At 63.7% G+C, this 16171-nt stretch overlaps 3 protein-coding genes across 4 annotated transcripts in view; all 3 read left to right on the top strand.

Moving 5' to 3' along the window:
- Positions 1–595, top strand: part of ZC3H3 (zinc finger CCCH-type containing 3) — a 102767-nt gene extending 102172 nt beyond the window's left edge. For both annotated transcript variants that reach the window (XM_036922118.2, XM_036922106.2), the window contains one exon: positions 136–595. In XM_036922118.2, coding sequence (XP_036778013.2) covers positions 136–167 — 32 coding nt within the window. In that variant the 3' untranslated portion in view covers positions 168–595. The remainder of the gene's footprint in view (positions 1–135) is intronic.
- The window catches only part of EEF1D (eukaryotic translation elongation factor 1 delta), a 155239-nt gene extending 144925 nt beyond the window's left edge, over positions 1–10314 (top strand). The window contains exon 6 of the mRNA XM_057497701.1: positions 9636–10314. Coding sequence (XP_057353684.1) covers positions 9636–9836 — 201 coding nt within the window. The 3' untranslated portion in view covers positions 9837–10314. The remainder of the gene's footprint in view (positions 1–9635) is intronic.
- MAFA (MAF bZIP transcription factor A) lies at positions 7768–9629 on the top strand. Its single transcript, XM_036922134.2, has one exon. The coding sequence runs from the start codon at positions 8127–8129 to the stop codon at positions 9159–9161; it is 1035 nt and encodes a 344-aa protein (XP_036778029.2). The 5' UTR covers positions 7768–8126; the 3' UTR covers positions 9162–9629.
- Positions 10315–16171: the final 5857 nt, after the last annotated feature.

Here is a 16171-nt window from a genome sequence, read left to right as displayed (position 1 = left end):
AATTCCTAGCAGCCTGCACCTTGCAGGCCTGGGCTCATGAAGTCCCCCCAATCCTGACCCAGAAGCCTTGGGGGTGGGGGAGATCCTCCTGGCTCGGATGCTCCTCGCACCTGACCTTTGCCCCTCTCGGAACAGGGAAACCTCTGCACATCAAACCCCGTCTGTGAGAGCCTGGGGGTCCAGCCTGCGCCTACCTCAGCCCCTCATCCTTGGAGAGGAAGGAGGCTTCGCCCGTCACTGCCCTGGAGAAGGGGCCACCTGCCACTGAGCCCCCGAGGGGGCCACAGGGCCAGGCTCGCCTGGCTCTCAGCCTTCCATGACCAGTGCTCAGGGCCTTGCCTCTCCCTCCGGGTGGGCCCCCTCCTGGCCCCTCCGTACCCTCTTCTCCCCACCCCAGGTCCTCAGTCTTGCACCCAGGCTGTGTCCCAAACCCCCACCTTGAGGGGTGTGGGGCAGGGCTCACCCCTAGGCCCACCCCTTGTGGAGGTGGTAGCAGCCATGCAGTGTGCCCCCAGGACTCCTGTGGGGAGCAGGCCACCACCTCAGGCACCCCAGGTGGGCTTGTGATATTCAGCAATAAAGGTTCTGTCCTGTGTGTGCTTGACTGGCCTGACGACCTTCACACCACCACCCAGCCCTGCTGGGCACCAACTCACATAGATGCCCACAAACTCCAAGGTGCCACCCCTGAGGGAGCCTGGAGGCCTGTGATTGAGGGGTGTCTCTTGTGGGTAAGTGACCAGCCTCAGGCCCCTGGGAGCTACAGAGCCCCCTCTAGTGGCCCCTGCTTCACTTCACCTGTCTGCCTGGCCTCATACCTAAACAGGTCCAGGCCAGGCTGGGCAAAGGCCCAGCCTCCCTACTGTCTCTGGTCAAGAACGTCAGCCCACTCCCCAGCCTCCCAGAGATGGCTCAGGGGGTTGGGGACATCCTCTCCCCTATGGCCAAGCCAGTGTGACGTGTGGTGGAGAGAAGCCCAGGAGGAGCCCTGGGGACATGTTGAATGCAATAGGCGGGGGGCCGGGGTCCCCAGGCTGAGGTCCCTTTGAGAGCCCCTCCTCTGGGCATCTCAGAAGGGTGGCTGGGCTAAGGCAGGGGCAGAGGGCAGTCTGGGGCAGCCCAAGAGGCAGCTCATTCAGGCCCACACACCCCCCATTTGGGAGGTTTCTTCTATTCCAGAGGGTCCCAGGGAGGCCTCGCTAACGGCCATGGCCTCAGCTCAAGGTCCCAGGGCTTGGTCTAGGCATGCCAGGGCCAAGGCCATCCAGAGTATGTGTCCCCACCTTGCCTCACCTTCCTCCTAGGAGGCTGCCCTGCACCTCCAGCTCTGTCAGTCAGCTCCTGCTGCAGCGTCACCAGGTCACAAACCACCCCATGCCCTGGGGGCCCTCTTGCTCCCAGGCCTGTGGTTCACCCCCCATGCCTTGGCCTGGATTTGGGTCTGCCAGGCGACCACCTATCCTCTGCCCACCTTTCTCAGCCCAGGTTGGAGGGGCGGCATAGGCTGAAGCAAGTGCAGGCTGCCTGTGTGGGTGGGGCTCAGGCCTCTGCCCACACCACATCTGCCAGGAGCTTGTTGGCCAAGCAGGCCCTGGGTCCAGGCTGCGCCCAGGTGAAGGTGATGCGCCTCCCCCAGGAAGCCAAGGAAGAGGGCTGGGGTGGTCCTGCTCTGCCCCAGTTCCTGTCTAAACTGGAGCCACCCTGCACAGCCCTAGAAGTGGCTCCAGCCAAGGCTGGCCCTCAGCAAGGGCTCTGCCCAGTGTCTGACAGTGGACACGCAGTCCAGTGGAGCAGGAGCCCTCTGTTATTTCATGTCGATGGGTCTGGTACTGCTGCCCGGGACCCCACATCGATGTCCCTTAAGCCCCGTGTGCCCCTGGGCCCCGCCGCGGCCAGTTCATCAGGATGGTGAGGTCTGGAGTTCAACTTGACTGGGAAAGTAAGCGTGGCCCCCACTGTGGACCAGCTCCTGGCCCAGCCTGGCGGTGGGGCTGCTCTGGCCAAGGTCAAATGTCTGCAGGACCACGTGTCCTCACCCCTCAGCGTCCCTCTGTGCTGGCTTTGGCCCAGCTCCATGCAGTAGTGGGGCATATTGGCACAGCAGGGGCCGCAGATCCTGGGAGACGGCAGGGCCGGGGGCTGCAGCACGCCATGGCAGGGGTCCCCTGCTGAGACAGGTGAGGGCGGTGCAGGCCCCAGGGTGAAGAACAGCTAGCATGGCCACCCCAGCCAGGGCTCCCTCTTGAAGCCCACTCTGAGCTCCCCACAAAGCGCAAACCCTGGTGGTGGGAGCAGCCGGGGTAGCTCTGCCTCTTGTGCCTGGGGGGACAGAGACAACATGGTTGCTCTGGCCGGATCCGAGTTGTGCCCAGCTCAGGCCCTCACCTCCGTCCTGCCTACTTGCCTTCCCTCCACAGTGAGTGAGGGCACACGCTTGCACCCGACTGTGAGGTGGGCAAGCCCTCACCACTCCCCAGACCTGTCCGCTCTGCCCCACCCTCACCAGGAAGCCACTCTGCCCCGGTCCAGTGCTAATGACCCACACAGGCCCACGGTACCGAGCAGCAAAGGCCCCCTGGCCCCATGGGGCAGCCCACCACCCAGAAGCAGCTGGTCTGACAGCCCAAGGCTGGCGTGAAAGACATGGGAGGGACTGGCTGCTGCAGGAAGTGAGGGGGGCTCTGGCCAGCAGCTGCCCCGGCTCCTGGGCCTGCTCCCAGGGCGACATGGATTCCAGGCAGGGCCCGCAGCCTCCTCGCCTCAGTCCTTTGCCAAGAGCGTGGCTTCCCTGCCCCGGGGGGTGGGGGCTGCCCTCTCCTGGATTCCAGGAATCCTTGCCCAGGCCTGTGCCCTCCTGTGAACTGCCCTGGTACAGCAGGTCGTGTGGCTTCTTGGCGAGCCCCCACAAGGATGGGGAGCCTCATGTAAGGGTGTTGGGCCAGGAGAGGTGATGTGTTCCTCACGTCCACTGGGGTGGCCAGGGCAGGGAAGGCTGGCCATCTGGCTGAGACCTAAAATCATGTTATGAGCAAGTGGTGTGGGAGGAGAGGCCCTTCACTGAATCTCTAGGCTGCAGGCAAGGGGCTGGGCTGGGACGGGTGGGTTTCATCTGGGAGAGATCTCCAAGCCATGGTCCACGAGCTGAGCTCTAAGCCGTTGGGTCTTCGGCCGCCTGTTTCAGGCCTTCGGCTGCAGCAGGGAAGGTGCCTGAAGTGGGGAGGTAGGAGGGAAGCACAAAGATGCCCACTGGGCGTGGGTTTACAGGATGCATTGGCTGGGGTGGCAGGAGTGGGCCTGGCCTCCCCTGGGGGGTGGAAGGAGCCAGGAGGGTGTCCCTGGTTAGGGACAGAATCCCCCTATTCTGGGGCCCATCCCCAGGGAGGCACCACCCGTACTCCCCTCCACCCACCTGGCTGAGTGTGCACCCCCAGAGTGGGGCTCCCTAAATGGGAAGGGTGCTGTGAAGAAACCCCTGGGTGAAGGAGCAGGGCTGGCTCTGGAGGGACGGCATGCTGCCGCCCCTTTGACCCCAGCCCGGAGAGCCTGGGGCTGCTGTCTGTGGGGCACCATGTCGCAGGCTTTCTCGGTAACTTCCATTCTGCCGGCTGGCCAGCCGACGGCTCACCCCAGGAACAGAAAGGAGCCACCTGGAACCTGCTCTCACCACCCAGGATAGCATTTTCTGGAGCATTAACAGCGAGGATCTGAAAAATCCATGTTCAAGGAATAGGACAGACGGCAGGACGGCCCCTGGGCACAGTCCCTTTGCCACCGGCAGTCACGAGCCTTAGTGCCCTGAGCTGAGGGCCGTGTCTGCACAACACCATCCACAGACACACAGGAGCTGTGTGGCTGGCACGGTGGGCGCCTCACCTCAGTGCGGCCACCCTGAGTTCCTGATGCCTCCCCTCATCAGACCGGGCCCCTTGGACCCCCAGCCCCCATGGCGTCACAGCTCTGACGGCCCCTCCCACTCTGTGCTGACCTTTCACCTTACCTGCTGTGGTAGGGACAGGTGCCTGGTCCTGCCCTGGTGCCCCGCCCTCGTGTGATCCCATCCTCCTGAGAGTGGGCAGCACCTGGGACGTGCTTCCAGCTGTGGAACCTGCATGATGCAGTCACCTTACACTCTCAGACTCCATCTTGCCAGGCAGCTCGCCCCAGAGGCCCCCATCACTGGCCAGATGAAGTATGCTTCCCCACAGGGGCAGCCGTGGGATCTGGGAGAGCCGAGGGCAGAATCCAGACCCCAGCCAGTAAGAAACCAGGGCCTTGGTTCCTTAGACCCAAGGAAATGGCCCTGCCGACAAACTATGGGACCTCACAGGTGTCCTTCCACAGAGGAACCTCAATACTCTGAGCAGAGGCCTCCACCCAAGCCCTGTGGGACTCGGGACCACAGAGGCTGCAAGATAATAAATGTGGGACATTTTAAGTTGCTAAACCTGTGATAATTTGCTATAGAGCAAACACACTGTATAATTTACTAATTTATTACTTTATGGTTTATTTTCTGCCCTTTGACCCCCTCTGTCAGACTATTTCCCAAAGATGTTGCAACAGTGTAGTGCTCCTCCATCTAACCTAAAGGAGGTGGTGTCTGTGCCCTCCCCTGGATGGCAGGCAGTGGAGCATGGTGGTACTCAAAAAATGCCAGTCGTGTGCGCTGGCTCTCAGATGCTCGCTCAGAACTAGCCACCATGCCGTGAGGAAGCTCGACCAGCCCATGTGAGCAAGTGGCTGTATAGAGACACTGCATGGAGCTGGTCCAGCCAATGCTCTGTCCTCTGCCAGGTGTGAGCCTGAAGATGCTACCCATGGCTCCAGGCATCAGCTGTCCCGCCTTGAAGTCCTCCCAGCTGTTGGCGTCAGAGATCAGCCATCCTGCCATGCATGCCCAGGACAAGCCCCTCAGCCACAAAGGCTGTGAATGTCCTGTAATGCCGCAATATGGCAGCAAGGTTCAGCCAGCTTGTTTTCAACCAGGGCCCAATGGAAGGTGCCCCCTGGACAGGCAGCTTGGCACACAGTAGGTGCTCAATAAAAATCTGTGTGGGATGCATCTGATGAGCCACATGGGTGGTCCCTGTGGAATGTCATGGGTCCAGGTGCCGATTGCTTGGTGGGTGTGAGAGGCCGTGGGGGTGCTGGGTGGGAAGAAAAGGAGCCTTTTCTGGGCAGCATGGAATTGACGAGTTTCTCTTCCAGCCACAGAACCGACTGTTGCAGGAGCCGTGTCACAGGGTGTGGGCCTGGCCCTGGCTGGGACTGCCTCTTCGTACTGCTCCCCACTTCATCCCCCCACCCTACCCCCAGGGCCAGCACATAGCAAACAGTGGTTTCTGAGAAGGGAGTAAGCCAGGCACCTTCCCTGGGTTGGAGGGCCCGGCCCGGCCCCTTTGCAGGGTGACAGCAGGAGCCCGCTGGACTGTCTGAAGCCTGTGTGCAGAACTTGCTGTCCCTCTCCCACTGAACCTAGCTCTGACTGACAAGCCAGAGGGGTGCTCAGCTGGGACCACACAGAGGCCAGGTTGCAGAGACTGGCAAGAGCCTGGGAAGCTCATGGTCCTCACCAGGGGGTCCTGTTCCTGGCTGTGGGGTGGCTGAGACCTGAGGGCAGGCCTCTGGCCCAAAGAACTCCGGGTGGGCCGGTGGTGCTTGCCTGGTGCCTAAGCCAGTCAGGGACGCACATGCCTGCTCAGACCGCACAGCCCCCTCCTTCCCAGTTTGCTCTGGGGTGGGAGGTCCTGGAGCTGGAAGGTCCCTGGCCTGCCCCGGGTCTGAGTGCAGTTGCTGGTCACCAGGTGCTACAGGCCTGGCACTGGCTGGCCCTCACCTACAGTGCAGGGAATGAATGAGTGGCTGAGGGAATGAATTAAATGATCCAGGCAAGGGTGTATGAGTCTGTGTGTGATCCAATAAAGGGGTGACAGCTCTGGGCTGGAGCAGGGCCCCACATCCTTGGGCATCACCTGGAGCTGGATGTGGGGAGGACTGACCCCCAACTTGGTGGCGGCTGAGTCTGGGCCTTGAGGGGGCTCACAGTAGGCTTGGGGCAGGTGGGTCAAGGCTGCCCTGGCCTCAGCTGCCTTCTTGCATGTCTCAGGACAAGGTGAGGTGCTCAGGCGGGACTGGGGTGCCACAGAGCCCAGGCATGGCTGGGGGTTGGTGGGCGTCCCATGGCCTGAGGCCAGGAGCTGTGAGGAGGGCCATAGAAGGTTCCCAGCTGCAAGAGCCTGTGGTTGGACTCCTCCTCCATCCCGGCACACTGGGCTTGTCCAGAGTCCTGGCAGGAGCCACAGTGTGAGGGGCAGAGGCCAGGCAAACAAGTAGGGTACAGCAGCCCACTGCAAGCGCCTTCCCCCTCAGACAGGCATCTTGCTGCATCTGAGTGCCCTCTGAACACTGGGGTTTTAAAAGGAGCCCCAAGTTCAGCAACACATGCAGACCTGAGCACTCTCCCCCACCTGCCCCCACCTCGGTTCTGCCGCTTGCTGGGGAGCCCTGCTCTCCTTGCCTCACAGGGGCAGCCCAATCCAGCCCCACCTGGAGGAGTGTGGGGGCAGAGATAAGGGGCGCCCCCATGACATCTTAGGAAGTGGGGTCTCGCCCCCGAATGCATGACCGTTTCCTTATAAAGTAAGACATTCATGCCTGGAACAAGGTAAAAGTCCTGGTACCTTCCAGCCCACATCCTTCTAGCCTTTTCTTCTTATGCACAGATGGTAACTTTTCAGATTGAGTTAATTGTAAAAGTTATAACAGCAGTATAGAAAATTTGGTGGTGGTGGAGCGCCCTAGGTCCTGCTGCAGCAAGGAGAGGGCTCTCCCATCTCCCTTGACAGTCAAGGGCAGTGTCACCACCTCTGCCCTGCTCCCAGGACACCCGTGGCTCCACAGCCCTCTTCCTAGTCACCAAGCCCTGGGCAACCAAGCAGGGCACCTCTGCTGGGGACCTTACGTTTCCTCCTGGCCCTGGAGCTTCCCGCCCAGCCCCCATGCCCACCCCTTCCCAGCACTGGGCAGAAAGACACACTGCGAGGCGAGACCTGGGGGGCTGGACAGCTGGGGCGGGGGTTCCTCATGGTCTTCCTGGTCTGGCAGCGCTCTGCCCGAGCCCAGCCCCCGCGCACTCCCACCCCGGGTGCCCCCACCCCGCGCCCCTGGGTCCCCATTCTCGGTCCCCAGCAACCCTCCTCAGGCCCGCGCGTTTCCCTCCCCACCTGCACTCTTTGAGCCTGGAGTACCGCGGTGAATCCCGCCGAACGGAGATGCCAGCAACTTTGTTGACTAAATTCCTGAACCAGCCTGACTGCTGGGCTAAAAATAACAGACGCTCAGCACGGTGTGGGCAGGCCGGAAGGCCCCGCTGCCATCACGCTGGGGAGCTACGGGGTCACGGCCGGCAGGGCGGCGAGGCATCGAGGCACCAAGGGGAGCCCTCTACCCGCCGATATCCTACAGCGGTCCCATCCTGGACACGAGACCCCGGAGGGCCCCCCTGCGGGGCCCCGCCACGCACAAGTCCTCTAAGCCTGCAGTGCCCCGCGGCGGCCACCAGAGGGCCTGACCCTCCTCGCGCTGGCGGCCGGTCATCACCCCTTCCCACAGCTGTTCCCCGCAGGAGATTGACAGCTGGACTCCTGGTTGCCATGGGGATAGGCAAATGAGGGCTGTGGGTCTGGGGCTCCGATTGGCCTGGGGGTGCGCGCCCCTCCCAGGAAGGCGGGTCCGGGCGCCGGCTCCATAAAGAGGAGCGCGAGGCTCGGCGCTCGGCCGTGGAGGCGGGGCCGGTTGTGCGCGGGTGGAGCGCGGGGAGCCCGAGCAGCCACCCGCCCCGCCACCCACTGGCCCGGCCACCCTCCCGGCCGCCAGCCGGGCACGGGGAGAGCGGCCGGCCTGCGCCCGCCGCGGAGCGGCCCCGGGCCACCCGAGAGGCCGGCCGGCTGCGTCCCCAGCGGCCGCACCTGAGTTGGCTGCGCGAAACTTTTCCTTGCGCGCCTTGGTGCGCCCTCCCGGCCCCGCCGCCTGCGGGAGCGAAGTGGGGAAGAGGCCCGCGGCTCCTCCCCACCCCCGCCTCCCGTCGGGGCACAGCCGGGCGCGGCGGTGGGGCCGGGCCCCGGGCGATGGCCACGGAGCTGGCGATGGGCGCCGAGCTGCCCAGCAGCCCGCTGGCCATCGAATACGTCAACGACTTCGACCTGATGAAGTTCGAGGTGAAGAAGGAGCCGCCCGAGGCTGAGCGCTTCTGCCACCGCTTACCGCCCGGCTCGCTGTCCTCGACGCCGCTCAGCACACCCTGCTCGTCGGTTCCCTCCTCGCCCAGCTTCTGCGCACCCAGCCCGGGCACCGGCGGCGGCGGCGTGGGCGGCAGCGCGGCGCAGGCCGGGGGAGCCCCGGGGCCGACGAGCGGGGGCCCTGGCGCCGTCGGGGGCGCCTCGGGAAAGGCAGCGCTGGAGGATCTGTACTGGATGGGCGGCTACCAGCACCACCTGAACCCCGAGGCGCTCAACCTGACGCCTGAGGACGCGGTGGAGGCGCTCATTGGCAGCGGCCACCACGCCGGGCACCATGGCGCGCACCACCCCGCGGCCTACGAGGCCTTCCGGGGCCAGGGCTTCGGCGGTGGCGGCGCGGACGACATGGGCGCCGGCCATCACCACGGCGCGCACCACAGTGCCCACCACCACCACGCCGCACACCACCACCACCACCACCACCCCGGCGCGGGCCACGGTGGCGGCGGCGCGGGCCACCACGTGCGCCTGGAGGAGCGCTTCTCCGACGACCAGCTGGTGTCCATGTCGGTGCGCGAGCTGAACCGGCAGCTCCGCGGCTTTAGTAAGGAGGAGGTCATCAGGCTGAAGCAGAAGCGGCGCACGCTCAAGAATCGCGGCTACGCGCAGTCGTGCCGCTTCAAGCGGGTGCAGCAGCGGCACATTCTGGAGAGCGAGAAGTGCCAGCTCCAGAGCCAGGTGGAGCAGCTGAAGCTGGAGGTGGGGCGCCTGGCCAAGGAGCGGGACCTGTACAAGGAGAAATACGAGAAGCTGGCGGGCCGGGGTGGCCCCGGGGGCACGGGCGGGGCCGGCTTTTCGCGGGAGTCCTCGCCGCCGCAGGCCGGCCCCGGCGGGGCCAAGGGCGCGCCCGACTTCTTCCTGTGAGCGCCGCACCCCGGGCCTACGCGGCCGCCGGGAAGAGCCTCGGGCTACGCGGCCCGGGACGAGGACGCAAGGCCGGCAGAGCCGCCGCCTCGGGCCGGGCCCGGTGCGCCCCGTGCCTTGCGCCCCGCTGCAACGTCCACTGCCGCCTTCCCGGGCGCCACGACTGCCGTGCGTACGCGGCGCGGCGACTTCAGCGAAGTCGAGCCAGGTCGAACTTCCTTCCGGGCGTCCCCTGTACAGATGCCGCTCGCGGCTTCCCGCCCCTACCTGCCCCTGCCCGCCGAGAGGGGCCGCGGCGCCGTCCCTCGCTCCCGGGCACCCTGTGCGCCCCGCCGTCCTTCGTTTTCTTTCTTTTTGCCGTCCTTTCTTGCCCTTTTTTACTTCTTTTTAAAGCGGTCTTTTTTCGAAGTATTAATATTTATTTTGCTCGATCAGAAAAGCCCCGGGTCGCCCTCGGACGTCTGCGTGTCCCAGCATGTGTCGCTCGCTCAGAGGGGCCCTGCCCCTGCCTGCTCCCCTGCCTTCAACCCTGCCACCGGCATCCCCGAGAGACTGAAGCCAAGGAGCGTGATCCACGCCGCGTCCAGTCCCGCCGCTGCGCTGCTCTCCCCGGGGGAGGGGGCCGGCCCGGACTCCAGTGCTGCTATTTCTCTATGCACTAGATCGTATTTATGACTCCTGGGGAAATATATCTTATTTTAACCTTCAAAAGAAGTGAAAGGGAAAAAAAAGTAATGCACAGTATTTCTAGCAGGAAAAAAAACATTTTTTAAGAGGAGGTTTTGACCTGAACCTCCTAGCATGGGGGCGGGTGCAGAAAGTTTTTATTTTCATTTAAATTGTGTTTTGTTTTGTTCGTGGAATCTTTTTCAAAGCCTGATGGCTCTTTGGACTAGGCGGGAGAAGGGCGGAGAGGCCGATGCGCAGGCCCCCGCAGCCCGCCAGTCCGCCGCCCAGACTCCCGCGGGCACCGCGCGCCCCCACGCCCGCTCCTGCTGAGCGCTCTGAGCGGGAGACGCGCCGACTCGTTGAAAGTTCTGTTGCGTTGTTCGGTTTTGTTGTGTTATTTTTTTCATTTGCTACGAAAGTGAGGAAACGGTTAAAAAAAAAAAACACGCAAAGGCAAAATAAATCCGTTTACATCCAAAAGTCACTGGGGCCTGGCTGGTTTTTCTGTGGCTTTCGTTTTTGCCATATTTTTCCCGGAATAGAAGGAAAAGGAGGTTTCTGAAGCGGGCCCTGCCCCAGCCTTGGGCGACCCGCAGGCATCTGGGAGACACTGAACAAAGTTGTAACTATGTCTGATGCATCAGGCAGACCTACAGGCACCTGCCCTGCCACCTCTGGGCTGCCCCTGCGGAGGGGGCTGCACGGGGTGGCCCCGGGCTCCCACTAGTGCAGGATTGGGGCGCAGAGCAGGAGCATGCCCTTGGTGGTGGCCCATGTGCAGCGCCTTTGAGCCCTGGTGGCAAGCACTGTCCCCAGCTCTTCCGAGGGGAAGGGGGCCGTCCTCTGGAGGACTGAGGCCCAGGCTTCAGGGCGTGGGGTGGGAGCTGCGCCTCTGGAATCTTCCACTAAAAGGTCACGGGACAGTTGCAGGCCTCGGCTGACATCTCCTTTCACGGTGGGACAGCACCTGGTGAAGGGCCCTGTCTGCACGTTTAGAAGAGCCCTCCTGGCTGACTTCAGCAGCCCTCCCAGGTGTTCTTTCCAGGCAGAGGGCTGTGTCGCTCATCCTGGGGGCCGGGACAGCTGCAGTCCGCACCAGTGCGTGGCCTGCCTTTGCTTTAGGGTCTCAAACCAAGAGACCTGGGGAAAAGGCGAGTGCCGCCCTTCCCTCCTTGCTTTAGAATAAAACTTACACAGAGAAGGCTGGGTGTCTGTGGGGGGTTGAGCAAAGTCCCCACCTTCAGGGGCTGAGACACACAGCCCCCAGGAGGGGAGGCAGCCGCTGCATGTCTCTGCAGGCGAAATTTCCTGGTGCAGAGGAGGTAGAAATGTGGTTGGAGGCTGAGTTAGAGTTCCTCCCTGGGGACTGCGGTGTGACACAGGGGACCGTCCCAGCAGGTCCCAGCCAACTTCTGGGCGGCAGCCCCGCTGGCTCTCACTGGAGGGCCACCACCAGCACGCTGGGTGGCCCAGGAGGGGCCAGAGCTCCAGCCATACACGGGCGGGGTCCACTGGCTTGGTTTTGACACCAAGAGATGCAATTTGGAAGCCTCCTCCTGGCAGAGAAAGCAGGGCCTGGGGCTCAGAGGCTGTGCTTTGGCGGAGGGTGGCAGGCAGGGCGCTGCGCCCTGAGTGTGGTGGGGCCGCAGGCCCAGGTCTGGTGTCCTTTCCTCTTCCACCCCACAATTTCCATCTTTCATCCATGTTTCCCCCCTTGATAAATGGAGCAGGTGAATGAGTGAGAACACAGAAATTATTGCAGGAGATGGAAGGAACCTGTTCTATGTGTTCAGAGACTGCTCTTTTCCAAGGGAACAGCCGATTGGTGGGAAGCACGGCCAGCTCCCCTGTTCTGTTGTGTCCCCAGCCCCCGCCCCGCTGCTCCAGACAGCTGCTGAGGCCTACTGCCCCCCTGGCCGGCCTCCCTGGGGAGGGACCGCTGCCTTAGCACTGCGACTTGTGGGGTGGGGGTGAGCACATGCTCTGGGGGTGGGTGTGTGGGGGCAGTGGCAGTGAGCCGGAAGCCACCTGGTCTGAGAGGGAGCTGGTGGGGCGCCAAGGGCCCTGGGCTTGGGGCAGGGATGACTAGTGTCCAGCTGTGTCTTCACTCAGTACCCAGGTCTGGGAGCCTCGGCCATCCTGGGAAGAGCAGCTGATGCCCTCTGACCGGACTGTTCAGAGTACTTGGGCCTCGTCAACACACAGTCCATCCTCAGGTGCCCAGGAGCCATCTTGCCGACAGAATCCATTGTCATGCATGGCCTTGGGGCCCCGACCACCCTGGCCTTCCCTTGCACCCCCTGCCTCTTGGGAGGGAGTTTCATTCCTCCCCCCTGCCCTCTCTCCTTTCCATCTGAATTCCTTTTCTGTGCCTGGCAGAGACTACAGAAGGGACCAAAATGGCAGCCTGGCCCAGGAGCTCCCAAGGGAGATAAGCCCTCTGGGTGAGGGAGCAGTTCACACAGCTGGGTGTCCAGAGCTAAGGTGGGTCTGCGTGTCACAGGGGAGGCCTGGGGTGGGTGTTGGAGCAAATGTAGGCAGTCTGGAGGGCAGCCCAGCACCTAGTGCCCCCAGGCAGCCCCGAGGGTCCCCTGTTCCCCAGCAGTGACCTCTTCCCAGACCATAGGGAGAGGTCTAAGGGGACCACATGTGCGGACCTGTATTGGGGGCATCTGCAGGGAATGGGACCACACACACTTGCTGACATGGGCACACTCATCAAACACATGCTCGATACACGTGCATGCGACACACTCCCACCACGTGCCCTGAGTGGCTGCCCCGCTGCTGCAGCCCAGGACGAGGTTACTTTCCTGTGGCCCCTGAAGCTCTGCTCCATGCCCTGAATGTCCAGATGCTGGGCGAGGGCCACCCCAGCACCAAGCAGCCCAGCTCCCAGCCCGGGAAGACAGGCCTCGCGAGCGCTGCACACACCATCCCACCCTGGTTCTGCCCCTACCCAGGGTGCACCAGCAGCCTCTGGGGGAGCCTCACTCCAGGGCCCCCCCCAGCACCCAGCAGGGCCTCATCCTCCATAGTTGCGAGAGGCCCTGTACGCCAAACACAGCAGCTGCTCCCCACGTCCTCCAGCTGCAGAAGGACTCCAGGGAAAACTCTGAACCTGGGTCCGAGATGACAGAGCCTGGCCCTAGGCGGGCTTCAGGGCCTTTCCGTACTGGGGGTGCCCACTCCTGTCTGCAGCCCGGTGGGGCCCCCAGCTGCTCTCCATTGCCGCACCAGCCCTGCCCTCTGCAGCAGGTGCTGCCCGTGGGGCCCTCCCTGGCCTCCCGTTTGTGGCCAGCTCTGAAGGTGGGGCCTGCCAAGGCGGGTCTCCTCACCCCAGTCTTCCCCCTCAAGGACGGGTGCACACACGCAAACACACAGAGACTGGGGGACACACAGACACCAATGCCCATGGAGACACTGCCACACTTGTGAGCTGAGATGCATGCAAATGCAGGCTCCCACAGAGCTGGGCACTCACAGGCATGCCCAGACACCCACCCACAGGGTGGGCATGCCTGTGGTCACACATTCACACACAGGGACCCTGTGGGTTTTGTGTGCCCCAGTCCCTTCGCCCCAGGTCCTGACCTTGTGGCCTTGTGGGAGGCTACCCCAGGGAGGGGCTGCCCCCATTCACCAGCAGCTTGGTGGTGCCCGACTCCAAGATCCTGCAGCCCGCCCTGCCGGCCCTGGCCTCTTTGCCACCCGTCTCCCAGTCTGGGGACTTGGTGCCACCAGTGGGGGCCCAGACACCCTTCAGGACGGAGGCCTCAAGCCCTGCTGCCTGGCGCCGAGGGCAGACCGCTCCCAGGCTCACCCTACCCCTGGGGACTGATGTGGTACACAGCCGTCCCCTGCTTCAGTTGGGACCATCACCAAGTATGCTGTGCTGGGGGCTCCGTGTCCAGGGCTTGCTCAGCAGGCACCGCGTCCAGCCCTGGGCCAGGCCTGCGAGGTGCCATGTTGGCCTGGAGGGGCGTGGGGAGCTGCCCTACAGACAAGTCCTGTGGGTACCCGGTCTGGGTCAGGATGCCTGTGTGACCTGCCTACTAGGCAGGGTGGGGCACCTGTGGCTGACACCACTTCCTGGGGCCCAAGAAGGGTCATTTCCTGGCTGTGGCTATGGGACTTTTTGGCCCAGGGCCTGGCAGCATGGAGGCCAGGAAGCAACTGGCCTTCACACAGAACCCAGTGAGGCCTGGATCTCCTCGCCTCCAGCCACTCTGGGAAGCAGACAAGTAGGAACGTTGAGCTGGCCGTGGAGGTGAAAGTCTGGGTTGTCCTGAGCCCCCGAGGGGACACCACAGCCCTGTGGGGGGCCACGGCTCTCCCCTGCCCAGGCCCCGCCCTGCCTGCTGCCCTGTCACCCTCCTGGTCCCAGCCGCATGGCCGGCCTTTCCTGAGGCTGCAGAGTGGGGCACCAGCCAGGGAGGCTGTGTGGGGTGCAGGAAGAGGCCCAGCCCTGTTCTCCCAGCCCAGCCAAGCCCCACAGCCCTGCTGCCTGCGGGCTTTGCTCATTCACTCTGAATTGACGGGGAGCCTCCTGGGTGCCAGGGGCCCTTCCAGGAGTGGGCACAGCGCAGGCAACGGACAGGCTGCCCCCCAGGTCCTATTCCGGAAAGACTCAGGCCTGCGGGGGAGCTGAGGGGAGGGAGGGGCCTGAGGGAGGGTGGGCACAGGGCAGGGGATGGAAGGGGGGAGCATTGCCATAGGGAGCTGGCCTGGGTGGGAAAGAGCCGCCAAGCTGGCCCTGATGTAGGTGCTCAGGTGGAGGAGCCGCACAGCATTCTAGGTCCACCTGGAGAGGGTGTTCGGAGCCAGAGCTCCCCCAGAAGGCACTTCGTGGGGCCAGCCCGGATGGGCTGCGGACAGGACAAGGCCAGAGGCGCCGGCGTGCGGAGGGCCCAGCAGGGTCTACAAGGAGGTGGAAAGGCCGGGGCTGGGGTGCTGGGAGGCTGGGGGGTGGCACTGCGCGCTCATGCACACAGCACCCCGGAGCCAGCAGAGGGGTGACGAGTGATTTGCTGCTGGCGGGCTCAGCGCGGGCCTAATTCGCAGTGACACTGCTCAGCTGCTGAGGGCTCGAGCTGTCACCACCGATTAGCCTGGGGCCGAGGAGAGAGGGCCGGGGGTGGCGGGGGAGTCCCGGACAGCACCTGTGCGCCTCAGGGAGGCAGGCCAGGTGCACCAGGCTGCCCAGCCCCACTCCCCTGGGGGCGCTCGCCTCTCCTGGTCCCCTGGTCCTTGCCTCCTCCTCCTCCACCCTCTCTCCGGAAAGATTCCAGGCTCACTGGGGGCATCCTCAGCCCAGGACACACACGTACTACATGCAGTCCTGCGAAAACGCAGGCTCCCAGAGCCTGGAGGTGGCTGGACAGCCTGCATTCCTAGGGCGCTCAGGTCCGAAGCCACAGGGCAGGTGGAGGAGGCCATGCCTGATGGTTTTCTTTTTCAGGGGAACGTAGTAGGAGGCATGTTTCTTGGTGAGGGACGATTATGGGCTTTGCACACTTACAGCCCCTAGCTGCTGGGCCCCTGTGCCACCCAACGGCGGACACACCTCCCACCACCTGGGAGCGCCCCGACCAAAGCAGGCTATGGATGCGGGACCCCACAAGCCTGCACCCCCACCCAGTGGAGGGAAGCAGAGAGGGAGAAGGGCGCTCCAGCTGCCAGCAGCAGCGGACTTCCTGCTGTCCCTCTGGGCCCTGGAGCTACTTTAAACCTTGCCACCTCCTCCATGCTGCCCTCCCTGACTGGCACCCTTGCCTGCTGACACCCCAGTTAGGTGTCCTGAGGCCATCTGGGATCATCAGTTCCAGCCTTAGGGGCAATTGCTCCCACCACTGGGCCACTGCCTTCTCAGAAAGAGCCATACTCTGCCCCCATCTCAGCTTCCCCTGCTGCTCCCTTCTCACTGTCGCCACAGGGGCAGGCTCCCTGGCCGTCTCTGAGGCCTGCCTCCTCCTCTGCACCTCAGCTGGTACCTGTATCACTTCAGCCTTGTCCCAGCTTCCAGGGCACTGGCCCCTCCTTCTCTGCCGAGGGCCCCCCTACAGCCCTGCTCCCATCTTGTCCTCAGACAGAGGCCGGGCGGGGTGTCGAGCACATGCCAGACCCAGAGCCGGAAGCCTCCTGGGAAAGGCCCTGGGGGTAGCCATAACCCCCTTTTCAGAGGAGGGCTTGCCCTGAGGTCGCTCAGTGGGGCCCTGCTGGACCCCTGAGGCCAGCTGACCAGTGTCAGATCCAGTGGGGGGCGGTTCCCCTTGAGGCTCCTGAGCTCTGACCCCAGGGAGCAGCTGGGGCCCTGAGGGGACATGGCCCACCATTCCCCG

Source organism: Manis pentadactyla, chromosome 3 (assembly GCF_030020395.1).
Source record: "Manis pentadactyla isolate mManPen7 chromosome 3, mManPen7.hap1, whole genome shotgun sequence".
Classification (NCBI taxonomy): domain Eukaryota; kingdom Metazoa; phylum Chordata; class Mammalia; order Pholidota; family Manidae; genus Manis; species Manis pentadactyla.
This window is presented reverse-complemented; position numbering and strand designations above follow the sequence as displayed.

What these genes read in the sequence shown, in the direction of transcription:
- MAFA (XM_036922134.2), top strand. Translation starts at nt 8,127, where the DNA reads ATGGCCACGGAGCTGGCGATGGGCGCCGAGCTGCCCAGCAGCCCGCTG.